This window comes from Propithecus coquereli, unplaced genomic scaffold (assembly GCF_000956105.1).
Source record: "Propithecus coquereli isolate 6110/MARCELLA unplaced genomic scaffold, Pcoq_1.0 Scaffold9, whole genome shotgun sequence".
In the NCBI taxonomy this organism is placed as follows: domain Eukaryota; kingdom Metazoa; phylum Chordata; class Mammalia; order Primates; family Indriidae; genus Propithecus; species Propithecus coquereli.
This window is the reverse complement of record NW_012155284.1, coordinates 2,793,023-2,812,313: the sequence shown is the minus strand read 5'-3', so window position 1 is coordinate 2,812,313 and position 19,291 is coordinate 2,793,023. Positions and strand designations below refer to the sequence as shown.

Below are 19,291 nucleotides of genomic sequence, written 5' to 3'. Positions count from 1 at the left end.
TGAGCCCAGGAGTTTGAGGTTGCTGTGAGCTAAGATGACGCCACTGCACTCTAGCCCGGGCAACACAGTGAGACTCTGTCTCAAAAAAAAAAAAACAAAATTAGCCCTTCCTGGTGGCACATGCCTATAGTCCCAGCTACTTGGGAGGCTGGAATTAGAGGTTGCAATGGGCTATGATCACACCACTGCACTCTAGCCTGGGTGACAGAGTGAGACCCTGTCTCTTTAATTAAAAAAAAAAAGGCCATCCATCTTTTCTCAATACTTTTTATGGACCCATTTTAAACCTATTTTAATATGGTTAAATATTGGAACTACATATTATTAATTCTGATAGAAAGGGCGTGGATCAAACTTCAAAGGAAGCTGATTCACAACTTACAGTCTGGAAACTAATACCCCAAGGGAGAATGACAGCCCTCTCCATAGCAGCAACTAACATTTATGAACCCATACTTTGGGCCAGCCCTGTTCCAAGTGCACAGTCCTATGAAGAAGATCCTAGGAATTATCCCATTTTACAGCTGCAGAAACTAAAGCACAAAGAGAGCAAGTAAATGATCAAGGGCACACCACTAGTAAGTGGCAGACAATACATATGAATTTAGGCTGCCTGTCACCAGAATTGGCTCTTAACTACTCATCTAAACTGCCTCTGGACTATGTGAACAAAAAAAAGCTGAAAAAACACACACCAGGAATCTGTTTAAATTAATTATCTTGCTATAAAGCACGCTTTTCCTATTCTTATCAAACAAGTAACTTTAACAAGTTTAGCTTAAGCACTAAATTTTAATATGATACTTCTGGGCAATGTTTAAAGTAAACTACCTCTAAATTACAACCTACCATGTGTATGTCAAGATACATATGCAGGCTGGGCACGATGTCTCACACCTGTAATCCTAGCATTTTGGGAGGCCAAGGTGGGAGGATCACTTGAGGTCAGTTTGAGACCAGCCTGGGCAATAAGCAAGACTCTATCTCTGCAAAAAATAAAAAATTATTTGGGTGTGGTGGTGCCAGCTTATAGTCCCAGCTACTCAGGAGGCTGAGTCTGAGGCTTGGGCAGGAGCCCAAGAGTTTCAGGTTGCAGTGAGCTATGATGACACCACTGCACTCCAGCCTGGGCAACAGAGACTCTGTCTCCAAAAAAAAAAAGATACATATGTATGTTAACAAGGTGCTGTGGCAGGATCATCCATCTGGCTTATTTTTGTCCTTGTTAATCTCTGTGGCTGTACACTACTGGAAACAGGATTCAGTCCGTTTTGCAGGAGTTCTAAACTGTATGAAGAAAATCACTAAGCCAGTCAGTGGTTCTTATCCCGGCATCCCCCAGGGGCCTTGTGCTTTATAAAGATAGGAAGTCCCTGTTTTCACAAAGACTGGTGAGTGCTACTGGCATCTGCGGATAAGCAAAGATGTTAACTATCAGCTATGCACAGGGCTCCCAAATACAGAAAGAACTGCCCCACCCAAAACACCAACAGCATTCCCACAAGGAACACGAGCTGACACCTCCCCAGTACCACCACTCACTTAACTAACACACAGCTTTTTCTTTACTCTCTTCTAGTATTAATAATTACCTAGTAGAATGGATACTTTTTTTGATTAGGAGCTCTGGACTTGGTTTACAGTAGCTAATTTCCATTACTCCCAAAGTCTTACAAACATCAGGAAAGGAGAAAGGAAGGAGTGAGTTCTCTGCAATAACCTGGGAACACGCTCAAACCATCCATAACGAGGGCAAATGGAATGAGCATTGGTGTTCTACTCAAGCACTGAGCACTGCTTTCTTTCTGCCACACCACTGCAGGGGGAAAAAAAAAAAGTCAGAGACTCAGCCCTGCTGAACCTCCTGATTCCAAGAAAATGCAATCCATGGCAATCCTCATCCCTCCCTGCCCCCCATCATAAGGAAATAATTTACTGCCTAGTGCTTTCAAAGCCTCCAGCCATAAGCCGCTGCTGGGCAAAACGATTTGCATAAAGCGCCTCATTGGTTAACCAGCTCTGAATAAACAGCCTAATACCCCTTACGCAGCAACCTGCAACTTTCACAAACTACATCCCTGGGTGAGATAGCACGGTCTTAAAAACTGCTTTCTGTTCAATCCTGCGATCCATATACAGAGCAGAACGTTCTGGGAAAAAATTTAAACAACTGCTTGGGAGTTTAAGAGAAAGGAGGGGACAAAAAATTTAAACTGATTTTATTACAACAAAATACAGTATAAAAAACCAATCTGAGATTTAAACCATAAGATTCTGTTTCAAATCTATAGCCATGAGCTCTCTTTGTTGAACTGCTCTGCAAAGACAGCAGATGTCTTCAGGAAAAGCCCAATATCCACCCACATTCACTCTCTCATCATTTACCACCGGGGAATGGCAAAGCCCAGGAGAGCACCGTGGCAGTCCGGGCTGGGAGCTGATTAACTGCATGGCTTTGGAAGAAGTGCTGAGACCCCTTTCCTCCTCAGTAACTTCAGAGCAGTGGATATGCCACTCCCTTAAGGATCCTTCCAGCTGCAGAAGACTGCGACTTCCCAGATTCTCAATATCCCATGGACAGTCCATAAGCCATCTGAGAATGGCACCCAGGCATGACCTGGCATGATGGGCATCACTCCCATCAGAAACCTCATCAGCAGAGTGAGACTTTCTCTGTCTTGCTTTCAACCAAAGACTTCCCAAGATGGTTCTAATTTCACACTGCGTGACCATTATCCTTAAAAACTATTTGAGTGTGCTAAAAGTTCTAATACATTGGCATCTGGGTGAAATTACTCATACCCAGTGACACAATTTCCCTGTATCAGCATGTCCCAATTTCCAGTTTATGGTTTGGATGAACACTGGGGATTCTTATAACCAGGACCAGGAACATCAACCCAATTGTAGTCCTCTGTGACCCAGGAGCCACAGACCATGCCCACCTTCCACGGTGCCACTTTTAACTCTACTATACAAAAACTACTGTATCCCTCCCCAGGATACAGTCAAGTCAATTCAGCCTTGGGAGGCCAGCAAGAAGAAGAATTAAACCCAAGCTCTCTGAGAATAAAGTAGAGCTGCCTCTGGAAGATAGAAGTGCCTATCTCTGGAGTTGTTTGCTTATTATAGTACAAGAAATGGAGCACAACTGGGTCAGAAGAGCAGAAGACCCTTCCAGCAACAACTTGCTGAGAGTTGGTCCAACAGGAGCCAGGGGCCAGCTCCCTCCCTCACACAGCTAACAGGACTGTGACTTGGTCAGCCTTCCTAAAGAAGGTCTGCAAATCCAGGGCTTCTGAGCTATTCATCCTATACTTGCTTTCAAAAAACACAAATTTGTTCCAACAGGAATGATATGTTAGGGAACAATCCGAGCATAACAGGATGTGCAATTCTGTCTGCTGAGAAACACTAGGTGAAGGCAGAAAACTGCACCCAGCTGAACTGAGCTGCATAGTGATACACAAAATGCACACAAACACAGTTCAAGGAGTGCGTTCTGAGTCACACCAAAATACGTCTGGTGTTTCAACTTTCCATCCAATTTCAGATAACCCTCCTCCCACCAATTCACAAGTTGAAAGCTGTAACTCTTCCAACACCGACTTTCACAAGCAAATTTCAAGTCTTTTTCAAATAAAGTGCCAAATTTATTGTAGCATTTATGTCTCTCTTAACCATTTAACATTTGTAAAACTGTAATATTGTTTTCATTAGGTTCCTTTTTTTAATGTGTCACTGACAACATTTTAGAATGTTGTGCCCCTAAACAAATTTTTCCCATAAGATCTGTGGCTTTTATTGTGAAATTTTGCATAGTGTGGTAATTTTTAGAACACATATGTCATGTTGTGTTATAGCAGAACTATTTCCAGGGCCCTAGCTTAGAATATGAGGTACTACTTACAGTAATTTTTAAAAATTCCACTAAATATCTAAAAGAAAAATAACAAAATAAATTTGATATAGCCATTAAAATGTTTGCTTTTAAGAATTTTTTTTTTTTTGAGACAAGGTCTCACTCCATAGCCCAGGCTAGAGTGCAGTGGTGTCCTCATAGCTCACAGCAACCTCAAACACCTAGGCTCAAGCGACCCTCCTGCCTCAGCTTCCCAAGTGGCTGGGACTACAGGTGTCCCGCCCTACCCCCACCCCTCCAACACACTCAGCTAATTTTTAAAAATTTTTTTAGTAGAGATGGGATCTCACTCTTGCTCAGGCTAGTCTTGAACCCCTTACCTCAAACAATCATCCCACCTTAGCCTCCCAAAGTGCTAGGATTATAGGCATGAGATGAATTCTTATGATACGTGAAAATATCTACAATGTTATGTGAAATTAAGTTAGGATATAAAACAGTACATACAGTATTTTACTTTAATATTAAAATGAAATACAACAAAATACTAAATTGGTTTATTCTTTCTGGGATTACAAGTGTAAAGGAAAATAAAAATCTCAGGACCACCCCCACAACTCCTTAAGCAAAAGGAAAGGTCAAGCCTGGAGGCTGAGTCACGCAACATCCCCGTGGAATAAATAACTTACTAGCGTTATGCATTAGCCAGATTCCCCACATACAGGTAAAAGCCCTCAGGTATCTACAAGGACTGCTCCCACAGATCATTCATAAGAAAATTCCTCACTGGCCTCCCACAAACAAGGACATGCAAATTTAGGTCTACAGGCTGTCTAGCTCCTAAAACTAAAGGCCGATTCCACACTAATAATACTGATTACAAGTTTATCTTCCCAGGTGCAGAACAGAAACAAGACCAATCATTCTTCCATATACCCAGGGACACCAACATAATTGATTCTTCCTTCACTCCTTTTTTCTCTTCTAACATTCACTTATATTAGGTAAAAGTAGATTTCCTGGGCCCCACAAGAATGTAATGTAACCATCTGCCACACTGCCCACTCCTACTTTTTCTTTCTGTATGCTTATCCCCTTAAACACTGAAGTTCCAAAATCCCTCTCTGAAAAAAGTCACGCTTCTGTTGCTTGTTTTTCCCAGGCTCATCCTCAAACTTTGGCTTAAGAAACCTCCACCGATTGAGATCCTTGCAACAGTCACTTATTTTGGGTTGTCACAAGTGATATTTATTTTCTTATTTAAACTTTTATTTCCCAAATTTTCTGTGAAAATTATACATTGTTCTTATAAAGCATAAAATACTGTTTTAAAATTAATTGTCATGTAATGTTAATTCATATTTCAAATTCAATCATTATCTGGCAAATTTATCTGCCTGCTTGGTGATGGGTTTCCCTTATTAATTGGAAAACTCTGACTCTTATCTCTTTTTTGAGGTGCTACATACTGTAATCTTTGGAACATTTTAAGAAATAAAAAGGCATAGAGAAGATAGTGGAGGCTGGGTGTGGTGTCTCACGCCTGTAATCCCAGCACTTTTGGAGGCGGAGGTGGGAGGATCACTGGAGGCCAGGAGTTCAAGACCAGGCTGAGCAACACAGTGAGATCTCTACCTCTACAAAAAAATTTTTTTAAATTAGTCAGGCATGGTGGCACGTGCCTATAGTCCCTGCTACTCGGAAGGCTGAGGCAGGAGGATCTCTTGAGCCCAGGAGTTCAAGGCTGCAGTGAGCTATGATTATACTATTGTACTCCAGACTAGACAATAGGAGACCCTGTCTCTAAAAAAAAAAAGAAAAGATAGTGGAAAATATTCAATTAACCTTCTCCTCAAAAAAAAGATAACAACAAAGAACAGAAGGGGAAATGAAATGGAAACTGATCAATTTATAGCCTTAAACTCAAACATATGAATAATTACATTAAATACAAGGGATCTAAGCATTCGACTGAAAGGCAAAAAGATTGTTAGATTGGATCAAGAAGCAAGACCCACCTATGTCATGTTTTAAGAGAGTACTTTTAAATGTAAAGATACAGATGAGTTGAAAGTCAAAAAGGTGGTTACAGGCATATTAATATCTGACAAGTACTTAAAGACAGATTACCAGAGATAAAAAGGATCATTTTATAAAAATAAAAGAATCGATTCATTAAGGAGATATAATCCTAAATGTTTACATCTAATAAAGCTTCAAAATACATTAAACAAAAATTGACAGAATTAATGGGCAAAAGAGACAAATACACAATCATACATGAAAAATTTAATATACTTCTCCCAGTAATTGATGGAATTAGACCAAAACAAAAAAAATCTGTAAAAATAGAGATTTGTGCAACACTATCAATCAACTTGAACACTACTCAATAATTGTAGAATACATGTTCTCTTCAAGGGCACATAAAACAGTCACCAAGGTATGTCATATTCTAGACCGTATGTCATATTCTAGGCCATAAAACAATAGATTTAAAAGGAATGAATATGTCTCAGACAAGTTACTTAGCTACTTTCAAAAAAAAAAAGGAATGAATATATACAGACAGAATATAGTCTCTGATTTCCATGAAATTAAATTGCAAATCAATAGCAAAAACACTCCTGGAAAATCCCCAAATATTTGGAAATTAATGACATACTTCTAAATAGCCCACAGCTCAAAGAAGCAATCACAGGGAATTTAGAAAATACTTTGAACTGAATAATAATGAAAATACAATATATCAAAATGTATGGGATGCAAATTTATGGTTTTAAATGCTTATTTTAGAAAAAAGATGTCAGCAGTTCGAGGTTGTAGTGAGCTACATCACAGCACTGCACTCTAGCCTTGGTGACATGGTGAGACCCTAGGGTAGGGGGGCTTATAAACCCCCTAGCTAGGGTCATCAAGTAAGGAGGAAGAAAAGATAAAAGAAAGAGAGGGAGAGAGAAAGGGACACAAATGACCAACATCATCAGGAATCCCTGAAGAGACATAAGCACATTGTTATTTAGAATATGTTATCTTAATATAAACTCTAACAGATATTTACAAAGGACTAGCGTTTAGAAAATCCATTAATTAACCCCCATTACGGTGGAAAAATTAGGCAGGGGGATGACAGGATTAGAAAAAACTATAGTAGAAAGATCAGTTTGCTGTCAGTGTGGGAAAAACAATCATTCAATAAAAGAAGGAGATGGAGGAAAACCAGTAAAGAGCCTCTCCCTTAGTCCAAGTGAGAAATGCCTCCAGTCCCAACCCCATCCACACCCAGCCTTACCTTAACGATCAAGCCATCCTGAGCAGGAAAACAGTGCTAACTAGGGTAGAGTTTATCATACCAATTATTCATAGCCTTTCCTTAGTATGGCCAATTGTCTCGCTTGCCTCCATTCCCACCTTCTTCTACATGTCCTCCATTATTGAATAATCTATAACGTTAAACGACATTTCCCACACTCCTTTGTTGTTAGGGTCCTGACAATTAGCAGCATTCACAATATTTGGAAAGTGAAAACAAGGTGGAAGCCACCCTCCTGCTGTGGTGTCTGCCACCAGGCAATGTCGTGGGATATGACAGGCAGTTGCAACAGCCAGACACAGGGCACCTGTGTCAAGCCACCAGCTGGTGGGTGTCAGGATGCAGTCATGGTGGTAGCAGCAGCTTTGGCTCCCAACCTCTGGATCACTGTGTTCTCAAGTTCAGGAGTGCTCCTTTAGTTCTTCCAATTATTTTTTAAAACACACCTACTCCCCTACATTGAATCCTCTTCTGTTTAAAATATCTCCAGTGGTCTCGGCTTCACAGTGAACCCTGACACAGCTGCACCATCACTTTACAGATAACAAAAGACTCCCACACATATATCTTATTTTTATCCCTACAACAATCGTATGAGGCAGGCAAGACAGGAATTTCCCCCGTTGACAAAAAGGAAACGAAAGCACAGAAAACTTAGGAACTGGGAACAATATAGTAAGCTCCCGAACACTGGAGAGGTGCAGACACAGATGCACACTGAGGAGGAGCATTGAAAAGGCCATCTAAGCTTCAGATGGGAAATTAAAGAGGGATTCCTTTTAAGGTCTCTCCCAAGAGTTTCTGATTACCAGATCTACTTCAAAAATCACCAAGCAAGCAGCAAAACCTGGATCTCTCCAGAAGTAGACTTGCCTATCCAGAATTTTCCAAAAAAGAATAGAATCTCCGTTGACAAGACTCAACAAACTTAGAAAAAAGTGGGGGCCAGGGGATGTTGAAAGTGGGGGATTTCTTCAAAGCAAAGCGAAATCTAGGGGATGGAGGCCACCTGTGGACTAAATTTTGATACAGTACAGATTACAGGAGAATTTAGAGTAATTAAACTTCAGCATCCTGCAATTTGGGGTCAGACGTGTCCAAGCCTACCATCCTTTAAAGGCCAGCCTAAACTTCCTCAGGCTCAGCCTGCTTCTCATTTTATCTTTCTTTTTTTTTTTTAAGAGATGGGTCTCACTATGTGGCCCAGGCTGGGGTCAGACTCCTGGCCTCAAGCAATCCTCCCATCCTCCTGCCTTGGCCTCCCAAAGTGCTAGGATCATAGGCATGATCCACCACACCAGGCTTCTCCTTTTATCCTAAAAGATAATAACCTCCCCTCCCTGGCTTCAGTTGCTCAGCTCCCAGTACTCCATAACACAGGTCCCTCTACCTTCTGCTGCCTGGAAGCTGAGGATGCCAAAACCCTCAGGCATCCTTAAAGGCCCCAGGCACTGATCTCCCCCTCACTGGACTTCTGGGTGTCATGTGACCAGGCCAACAGCTCTCCCGCTCCTAGCTCCCAGCTCTGAGCTCTTTCCTCTCCAACCAGGCTTTTTAAATTTCATGTCATTGTCATTTCATTGTCTTTCTTTTCCTGTTGGATAAAGGGAATGTCTGCCTTTTAAATGGAGATGTCTCTCAAGGTTCCAGGGTTGGTCTTTCCTGCTCCTTCTACAGCTGTGTTTTCCTATGTCAGAAGATTCTCAAAGGAATCTGTGTGTGTGCATCTGCAGGGTTGCATGGAACCTCTAGTGCCCACGCATGGGGATCCACTCTTCACATGCTCCCCTAGAGGGGCTCATCTACTCCCAGGAGGAAGTGTCCCCCACTCACCATCCCCTCCCCGCCCCTTCTTCCCAAAGGTGAAAGGTCCACAAGCCCTCAGTCTGGTCTGTGAAGAAGTACTGCCCCAGGGACAGCCTTATACTGCTAGAAAGTCCAGCCTCCACTCCCAAGTTGCTCCCAAGCACAAAAATGGATCTAGCTACTGACATACTGCTTTAGGGAATTTCTTAGCTCCTTAAAAAAAGACAACAGCAGCAGCAGCAAATGACATAAGTCAACAATGTCCTAGAATCTTTAGGGATAATGCTAGCAAAACTGAAGAAAATTTATTACTATAGAATCCTATTACAGAGAACAGTTTGATTACTATGGAAACAAAATAACTGCCATTGTTTCCACTGGGGGAGATCTACCAGCATGGGATTAAGAACAAAAGGCTGAATTCCTCCCCAGTTTTGGCGAACCACACTAGCCAAGGATCAAAGCATTAGGAGAATGAGCCCTCTACTAAATTACTGAGATATAATGGAAGAACAAAAAACTGGAAAAGGAATTCCACAAAGACCTCGTGAGCTTTGTTTCAAAATACAGTTGGTTAGCCAGTTTATAAAAAAATGATACTTCAACAGAAGTCTGATTTTCCATTTCCCCTAGTTATCTTTTCATAAATAAGATTTAAGAGGTTGTATATGTGTTTTTCCTACTTTTGTTTTGACTAGACGGTTTTCATGAGGGGAAAAAAAATGCTGTCTAATCACTATATGCTGTAACCTTACTTCAAACCCACAAATTGTTTCAAAATTTATTCTGTGATAAAAACCCGCTCTAAGTTTTTCCATAACAGCTGCTTTCCTTAAACATCAGCAACTTTAATTTCACAAGACAAACTCTAGAAGAAAAGCCAAAAGTAAAATCCTGTTTCCTTTAAAAGTCAAACAGATGTTTTATGTAATCAAATCGATCCACTATTTGAATTTCCTACATAACCCACACTGACTCCTGGATTAGGTTCTAAAATCTTTTAAAATATCATTAATACACAAGCTAGAAGATATGGGGATATCCCCACTAGAAATGTTTTAAAATACATTTTAAATAGGACTGCCAAAGTTTACCATGGACTACTTGGAAAGCCTCACATTCAGGGACAATCAGTAACTTGACTGATATTGCTATCAACATCCAATCACAAACCTGAAGTCAACTGATAACAGCAATAGGTAGTGAAAATTCACTAACAATGCTGCCTGACTCAGGACACTATGAGAATATAGGATCTTCATAATTAGGCAGGAATTGCCATCTTTTTAAAATCTGAAAACAGCTGGATCAAGGAATTGCACATAATGTCTAGTTCTGCAGACATACCAGTTTATATGGGGACTTCCTTTTTAACAATTTATCAGAGATGATCTGGCCATGTATTGCTCTGAAATAAAAGTAGACAATGCCATAATTACTGCTCTACCCTCTCTGAGGCTTCTAAATGGTGATTACATTACGGCACCTGCGAAACTGGGAAATAAAGCTTCCAAATCTCACACAGTTGACTCACTCCCAGATATTCAATATCTGTGGGAAATCTACAGGCAATATTTATACAGAAAACGGGGGCGGGAAGCAAGCTATGGGAAAGGGGGTGTTACCTTTTATCTCATGAGCAGAGAGATGAGTCAGAGGCTGTCTTCCACTCCCTACAGACTGGCCTCTCAGCCCTCCCAGCAAAATCAACCCACTGGGTCTTGCTGCAGCCCAAAGCTATTTGTCAACTCGCCAGGTCAGCTATAAAGCAGCCCAAGAAAACAAATCTGAATGAGCAATCTTCATGCTAAACTCTCCAACTATACCCTTCACTCTCCTTACTGTTCAAGGTAAGTGACAGGGACTTATCTGAGCTTGGCTATATTACACAAAGACATCCCCAAACCACCCTTCGTATATCAGCTGACCAGTGAGCTATACAGTAGTTTCCCCCTCTCTGCCGGGGATACGTTCCAAGATCCCCAGTGGATGCCTGAAACCTTGGATGGTACCAAAACCTATATACACTGTTTTTTCCTATACATACATAGCTGTGATCAAGTTTAATTTCTAAATTAGGCACAATAAGAGATTAACAAACAACATAACGTGTAAGTTATAAATTAGGCACAATAAAGAGGTTAACTACGATAACTAGTAATAAAATAGAACAATTATAATAACATGCCGGCATCACTACTCTTGCACTTTGGGGCCAGTAAATCAAATAAGGGTGACACGGCTTCTAGAAGAACACAAACACTGCAATAGCACAACAGTCAATCTGATAACGGAGATGGCTCCTGACAGAGTGGATGTGCAGGACAGAGGATGATTCACGTCCCAGGCAAGACGGAGTGAGGTTTTGTCACACTACTCACGACAGTGTGCAATTTAAAACTTATGAATTGTTTTTTTCTGGAATTTTCCATTTAATATTTTCGTGCCCCAGTAGACTGCAGATAATTGAAACCACAGACTGTGGAAGGTGAAGATAAGTGAGGACTAATGTATCAGCCAACAGCTCAACATTAGCCAAATCACCACCCTTTGTTAATATGGTAGAGCAATTATGTAGGCATTTTACTGCATTTTGCCCACATGTTATAAAAACAAATAGAAAAACAAAATTGCCCAGTACTAGAGATAAGAAGTACAGGACTCAAACTTAACGCAACTGAAACAAAGATGGGCACCTTCATATCGCAGGAAACCAGTGACTGATCACCATTTAGATGGACAGTATCTGTGTAAGTAGCTATAAAGAAAAAGATCAAAGTTAAAGAAAATGTTGAAAATGAGTGAAATATATTGTCAATGATGACATCTAACAGGTGTAATGAGGGATTTTTTTAAATTATTTTTAGACTTTTGGAAATAGAAACACACACAAAACTATTAACACGTGAATGTATTAAGTGACTTCAACTTGAACATCTCTACAGAAATGTCATAGGCTGGTCTGAGTGCAGTGGTGTTTACAACTAATTGATCACAAGCAGTTACAGTTTTCTTTGTTCCTTCTCTACTGCTTCACTTGACTAGTGTAAGGAAGGAAGGAACAAAGAAAGAAAGAGAGGGAAAAGAAAGAAACCATCATGTTTGAAGGTAGAAGACTACCCACCTACATATGAATGTAAGCTCAAAAAACATTAATGGCTACAATTTAGTGGCTGGTACATGTTAAAAACTTCCTTGGTCACCACAATTGAGCAAAAAGAGTGGGATCAAACACAGCACTTCCAACATAATTCCAATTTTGTAAAGTAAAATCATAAATATTAAATATAAGTGACTGAATATAAAACATCAAAATACGGTTCTCTCTGAATAATGATACGTATGTTTCACAAATACTCCCGCATTGTTCAAAAAAGCGTCAGTCATGGAAAGAATGAATTTGTGCCAGGATCCCTTCCAATGGTGGAAGCAACATGTAATATATAATGAGGACCTAACATTTTGAATCACTCTAAACAAAGAACAGTAGGGAACAAGAGTTTTATAACCAAAAGCACTCAACAGGGGGTTCAGCTAGGTCATGGCATGTCCTCTGCCTAGGAGGAAAGAGGAAACACATCCTTGCAGCAACCAGGACACAATTCTAAGTCCATCAGATAACAAAGCACTAAGTGGTTTGGACAAGTCCAAGTACAAAGTTCTGCAAGGACTCTCAAAACAAAAGAAAGATCATTGCTGAGGAACTATTTCTTGACCTGGGCCTTCGAAGTAGAGATTTGGGCTTTATAAAGAAGGACATGCCGGCGCAGTAGCTCACGCCTGTAATCCTAGCTCTCTGGGAGGCCGAGGCGGGCGGATTGTTTGAGCTCAGGAGTTCGAAGCCAGCCTGAGCAAGAGTGAGACCCCGTCTCTACTAAAATTAGAAAGAAATTAATCGGACAACTAAAAATATACAGAAAAAATTAGCCAGGCATGGTGGCACATGCCTGTAGTCCCAGCTACTCTGGAGGCTGAGGCAGGAGGATCGCTTGAGCCCAGGAGTTTGAGGTTGCTGTGAGCTAGGATGACGCCACGGCACTCTAGCCTGGACAACATAGTGAGACTCTGTCTCAAAAAAAAAAAAAGAAGGAAGGACCTTTTTGGGGAAATCATTATTATTATGTGGTATGTAATCAACTTTTTAAACAAGTCTTCATGGACTCTGCGTGGATGTGTTTTAAGCTACAATCTAGGGGCGGTCGGTTGCCCTGAAGACCCATTCCAACGAACATTTAATCAGAGGCCAAACTCTAAAGGAGTCTCCTGCATGGACTCTGGTTACCCTCTAACTCGAATGACATCAGAGGGTTTGTGAACCAGCATAATGGTGAGAAATGTTGAAAACTCCAAGAACTCTCAACTCTCTAGGTCCATACTGACTCCGTCTAATCCCCTGCATTAAGAGACCTGACCAAACTTTAACATGGTTTCTAGCAGCCTAAGGCCGAGTCTGACTGGGCCCCCAGTTTTGCATTCCAGTCTGGAAAAGCTCTGGATTGTCAAAAGAATTTACAGTTTGTTCTAGCCAACACCTGAAGATAGGCCCCAGAGCCCCCTTCCTGAGAGCATTTACTAAAAAACATTTACAATGGTGAATCCTTCCTACGTCCCTTTGAGATGTATATGTACCTCCTAAGACTCAGCAGGGTCTTTCTCAAAGACCTAAAAGCCATTCTTTTAAAATGTAATCATCAGGAAGTAAAGGGAGAACAGAATCCTAGCTTTGATCAGAGCCAGCCAGCAGGCAGCTGGCCTAACTGCATTTACGCTGATTAGCCATTTGTAACTGTTCACTTTCCTGACTCTGCTTGAGCCTCCACCCACCCTCCTCCTCACTCCCTTATTCTCCCTTTAAAGGGCCAAGTCACCTCTGCATAAAACAGAATGGCACTCAGCTCTTTCCCCAGCAGTCAATAGTAAGGGAATAAAATCTGTTTTTACTGCTTTAACTAAAGTCCAGCTTTGTTGATCTTCGACAATGGATGGTCCCTGGTGGCATTCAAGGCTTTGTTATTAACATAACAAGCATTAGAAATGGGTTTTCATTAGGGAAGATCTGCGTGATCAAGAAACATGAACTGGCTGTAAGGATAGTGAGTCTTTACCTTGAGAACTGAGAATGGCAACCATGGACTTCACCCTCCCAAGTGGTCCTGCTGGTGCAGTCGTCTTGGTTACCAATCAACCAAAAAGCTAGCATGTCTTGCCTACTAGAATGCTGTCCCATTTGCCTCAGGTGAACTTTTCAGGCAAGGAGCATGTCAGAGCACCAAAATGGGCAAAGAGCTCGGAAAAGGCTGCATGGCTGTTCTGTGCATGCCTGCCACTACATGTCTGTATGTGTGGCAAAATGTGGTCTGAAGACTTTGGTCTTTGTAACTTGAACTAGGTATTAGGAAGAAGTTAAACCTCACCCAACGACAACTACTGGCACCCAACAGTATTTACCAAAATACCCTAATGGCTGTGTATTCAAAACTGCCTTAGGTCCATTTGTAACAGTTATTATTACTTATTCATATTGTGATAATAAGGATAATAAGAAATATAAGTCTGGGACAAAGGTCACTCAACTTGAGTTGGGTGGACCAGTACTCAAGGCCTGGCTCCACCATCATATAACATCAGTCATTTAATTTGTTTCTCTGTACTTCAGTTGGCTCACCTGTAAAAGGAGGCCAAGTAGAATATCACCCACCTCAGAGAGTGTTTGTGCAGAATAACTCATATAATGCACATGAAAACAGAGCATACTGTGGGCTGAAATAAACTTCAGCTATTATTGTTAGGTAGATAGAAAGGGATTCCGGGTCTCCTAGGGACGAAAGTGGGTGCTATTGCCCCCATCTTGGTCCTGCCCAACCCTGATTTTCCATACCTGGGGAAGAAGGGAATACCCTACAAATCTGCCAATCAGAACTTGGTGTGCCAGCTGCAAAAGAATGCAGAGGACTCTCTAGCCCACGGGCCAAGCCACATGGGGGTACCATAAAGTCCAGAAAGTGACCTAGAACTCACATGCATAGGTAGGCTCGGGTCATGTGACTCCCAACTGTCCAATCAAAGTGGTTCCATGGTTACCTCTGAACCATGACGGTGGTCCCTATCTAGGCACTATAAAATAAGACGCAGACCCGTAGCCAACCTCTCTGTATTTGCCCTTCCTTCTGTTTGCCCTGCTGTGACAATGGGTCCAATCATCATCCATGGCTTATGTGCCATGTTCTGTAAAACTTATATCTTGCTCTTGCCCTATAATCCTATCTCTCTTCAATAATCCTCACTTTTGTGCTTGCCTAACTTTAGCGTATCTGGTCATTCTTCGGCCATGAGTGCACCAAGAACTGATGGTTTCAGATTAAAACCTGACATTATTATGATGATCATTAATGCTCATACTTGCCTGCAGTAAACCCTCCCAAGCCTTACTCTCAAATTGCCTTAGAAAGGTTGTCTATATTTTTCAATTATACATCTCACTTCACCTCCGACAGTGTGCGCTGTCATTTTCTGTAGCTTCCCCCACACTTCCCAGAAAGTAGTTGAATGACAACCTCCCTATAATCTCTGTCTTCTTAGCATCCATTAGCCAACCATCTATACAAACTCTAAGTGAATAACAGAGTAGATACAAAAATAAAACAAGATGACCTGCAGACTGTACTGCTGCGGGTAAGTTATGTTCCTGACTCCAAATCCCGTATTAGAGACTTTACGGTTATTATCACATGTAATCTTCATAATAACCCTTAGAAGTATTATCACACCTATTCTACAGTTGAGGAAAACTGAGGTAATAGAGGGTGAATAACTTCTCCACAGTTGTATCAGCCCTTGTTGTCCAGATTCCCCAATTCAAACTGGGGTTTGAGTCCAAAGCTCAGGCTCTTTTCTGGGTTATGCATTGTTCCTGATGGTCCTCAGTTAAAGAATATCCTCAAAATTTCTATCTCCACCCTCAAACTTCTCCCCTGACTTGAATATCCAACTAGTGACTTCCCACTTCCATTTACTTTATAATAGTTATTAATATCTCTAATGCAAAAAAGCCAAAAGAAAAATACGGGTTTTCCTCACCAAATGTCCTCTTCCTATCAGCCTCCTACTTCACCTCAGTAAATGGGATTATCATTTTGCACAGTGGCTCAGGCCAAAAAACGAATCTCCCTCTCTCATTCTCACACCCCACTTCTAATCCATGCTCAAATCCATTTCTACCTCTGAAATATATCCAGAAGCCAACAATGTTCCACTGTACCTACTCCTACAGCCGTAGCCTAAATTAAGGTACCACGTTCTTTCCTCCCTGGACTATAGCAACAGCAAACTGCCAAGATTTAAGCTCCATCAGGAAGGGATTCTCATTCACTGCTGAAGCCTAGAACACTGCTTGAACATAAGAGGCAGTTTGAAAATACTCACTGAATGACCAGCTCAGCCTGCTCTCCCCACCTCCACTCTAGCCCCTGATACAGTGCAGCACCCTCAAGTGACCTTCTAAAGTGCAAATCAAAGCACAGCTCACCCTGCTCACAATCACAGCATCTCACTGCAACCAGGATAAAACCCAAACACCATCAGCGGATGATGGGCTCTGGCTATACCTGGTCCTGCCCACCTCTCTGACCTCATCTGCCTCCCCTCGGTCCAGGACACCCCCAGCCACCCTGGACTTCCTTCTATACCCCAACCCAGGCGACCCAGGCGTGGGTGCCTCTCCTCACTGATCAATCTGAATTCCAGGAGCATCTTCTCAGACAGACTCCCCAGCAACCCTACCCACGGCTGCTTACCACGCAGTCTTGTTACAGTACCAGTATTTATTGTTTCATTGTTTACATGCTTATGAATAACCAGCTCTCCCTGCCCCACCAAGACAGACCACTGAGGGCAGAAATTTTAATCTAGCTTAAGACCATACAGCCAGGGGAGGGAGGAGAAAAAAAAAGAAAAACCCATATAGCCAGTTCCTGGCACATGGTGGGTGCTCAAACAAACAAAAGAATTGGTAGACATAGCTTCTGATGGTGCTATAAGGTGGTGGTTTTTGGTTTTTTGTTTTAACTTCTTAACAGCTCCATCCATGTGAAATCAGTGTGATCGCCATCACACCACACTGATGCCACCTCAGGCAGTCCCGAGAAAGCAGAAGTTAACTTTTCTGTAATGAATGGCCAGGATTTGGTTCTTTCCAAAGTCATGGGAAGGAAGATTTTAGAAACAAGTCATTAAATGCTGTCAAAATATCAATACCAAAATAATTCTTTTACAAAACCCACTTGTATACTGCTGATCATTTACAAAACCCTAAATTAGGCACTTGGGGGTCACAGAAAGAGCTTCGAGGGGCTTTCAAGAGACCAGAAGGACAGAAGCCCCTAAATATCGGTCATGTAATTACTACATAACGAAAAGTATTGCATTATATTGGAGAGCAATATTCTCAAAACAACGAGAATAAAAGATTTGCAGAACTTTATAAAAACAGCCTTTTCTGGTCCACCTTGGTCTCAAATCACTGGTAAGGTGGTGACCCTTCTCTCTCCACCTGACTCAGGGAAAAATCATCTCACTTCAAGTCAAAAGCCTCAATTTTCTCATCTGAAAAGGCCAGCTTGAAAGCATGCCAAGCACACTATTAGACCTCAAAAATCAAGATAATTCCACACTGCTACTCCAGAGAGGACGGATTATCTGTCAGCATAGTCGCTGATTACACAAACCCACAGCTTAACCCCTGTGCCGCTTACCGCTGTCCTAAGGCGGAGTGAAAACAACACCCCTGAACCTGAATGCTCCCCAGAGCCAGATTCATTTGGGAAAACACACCATTAGAACTCTGTACACAAATGCTGATAATCAACATGGACGGGGAGGGAGCCTGACGTCCAGAAGACTTTACCGACTTCGTTTTTTTCAAACTCCGCAGGAAGGAGTGAAGTAGCATAAAAGCACTGAAACCTACTAATTCTGCACTGCTACACTGTTAGGAGGCGCCTATCCCAAGACGACATACATGTTTTAAGATATCATGGATTTAACAAGCAAAAGTTACAAAACAGGTTTGAGCAAGTTTAGTTCCAAAGAGAGACAGGAAGGCTCGCGCCCTACCCAGGCAGTCGTGCCAGTACCGAGCCAGGGCTGGGTCGGGAAACTCAGGAAGCAGGGATGAGTTTTCCCTTCGCCCAGACCTGCGCCCGGCAGTCTGGGAATCAGGCTTCGAGACATTCTCAAAGGTATAGCGCCCACGCGCTAGACTTGGAGATGTCGAGCGCTACCTGCCTGGGTTGTCTGACCCGAGTTTTGTTCAGGGTATGGGAAAGGAGACGTTGCCCAAACCCACATTTTTTTCCTGGGTTCATCCGACAAGCAGAGCCGGGACAGCCGCTCCCCAGTGCCCTGGGCGGGAGGCGACACACCCCTGAGGCGGTCGGGATACTCCGCCCGTGCCCTGCGCGCCCCGCCCCACGCGGAGTCCCAGAGGCCGGACTGGAAGACCTCACGGTAGCCTCTCCGGCTTCCCCCTGCGCTTCCCGCCCGCCCGGGGCACAGGATTTCCCGGCCCGAGGCGCTCACCCAGCGGTGTGGGGTCAGCCCCGGCGACCCACCCCGACCCCTGCTTCGGCCGCGTTGCTGGAAGCGCACCCAGGCAAGCCCGCAGCGCCGGGACTCCTGGCCCGGTCCCCCGATCCGACAAGCCCCGCGCGGCGCCCGGCCTCGCTCACCTGGCCCGCACAGCACCGAGCAGACATCGCGGCGGCCGCCGCCCACGGGTGCGCCCGCTGGCTCCGCTGCGGCCCCCGGCTCCCGGGCGCCCCTCTCCGCCGCGGCTCACGCCCCCACGCCGAGCAGCCGCAGCCGAGAGCCTAGGCACCGCCGCCCGGGTGAAAACAACCGCCGCCAAGCCCCGCCCCGCCGCTGCAGGCCCCGCCCCGTCCGCCCCAGCCCCGCCCCGTGCCCGCCCCTTCCCGGGCGCCCGGCGCCGGAGCAGGCTCGCCTCGGGCTCGCACTTCCGCTGGCGTCAGGCGGCTGGGCTGCCGCGGTCACTTCCCGGCGGGGCGCCGGGCTCCGAAGTCAGCCTGCCGGGCCGGTCCCTCGCCAAGGAGGGCGCAGCGCCCCTCCGCCTTTGGATCGGGAGGAACTGCTGTTTGCTGGCTCCAGTACAGCTCAGAGGCTTTAGTGAGCGATTCCCGAGTGTCCCGCACTGATCCGGCACAGCGGGCACCGCCGGGTGCAGGTCGGAGCTCTGCCTCGCGCCACCCAGGACATCCCATCCACGAGATCCCAGTTCCTGAAATCCCTTTACCTCC

At 43.5% G+C, this 19,291-nt stretch overlaps 1 protein-coding gene across 1 annotated transcript in view; it reads right to left on the bottom strand.

Moving 5' to 3' along the window:
* The window catches only part of SERINC5 (serine incorporator 5), a 93,849-nt gene extending 75,061 nt beyond the window's left edge, over positions 1-18,788 (bottom strand). Inside the window, exon 1 of the mRNA XM_012664477.1 lies at positions 18,707-18,788. Coding sequence (XP_012519931.1) covers positions 18,707-18,733 — 27 coding nt within the window. The 5' untranslated portion in view covers positions 18,734-18,788. The remainder of the gene's footprint in view (positions 1-18,706) is intronic.
* Between the last annotated feature and the right edge of the window lie 503 nt (positions 18,789-19,291).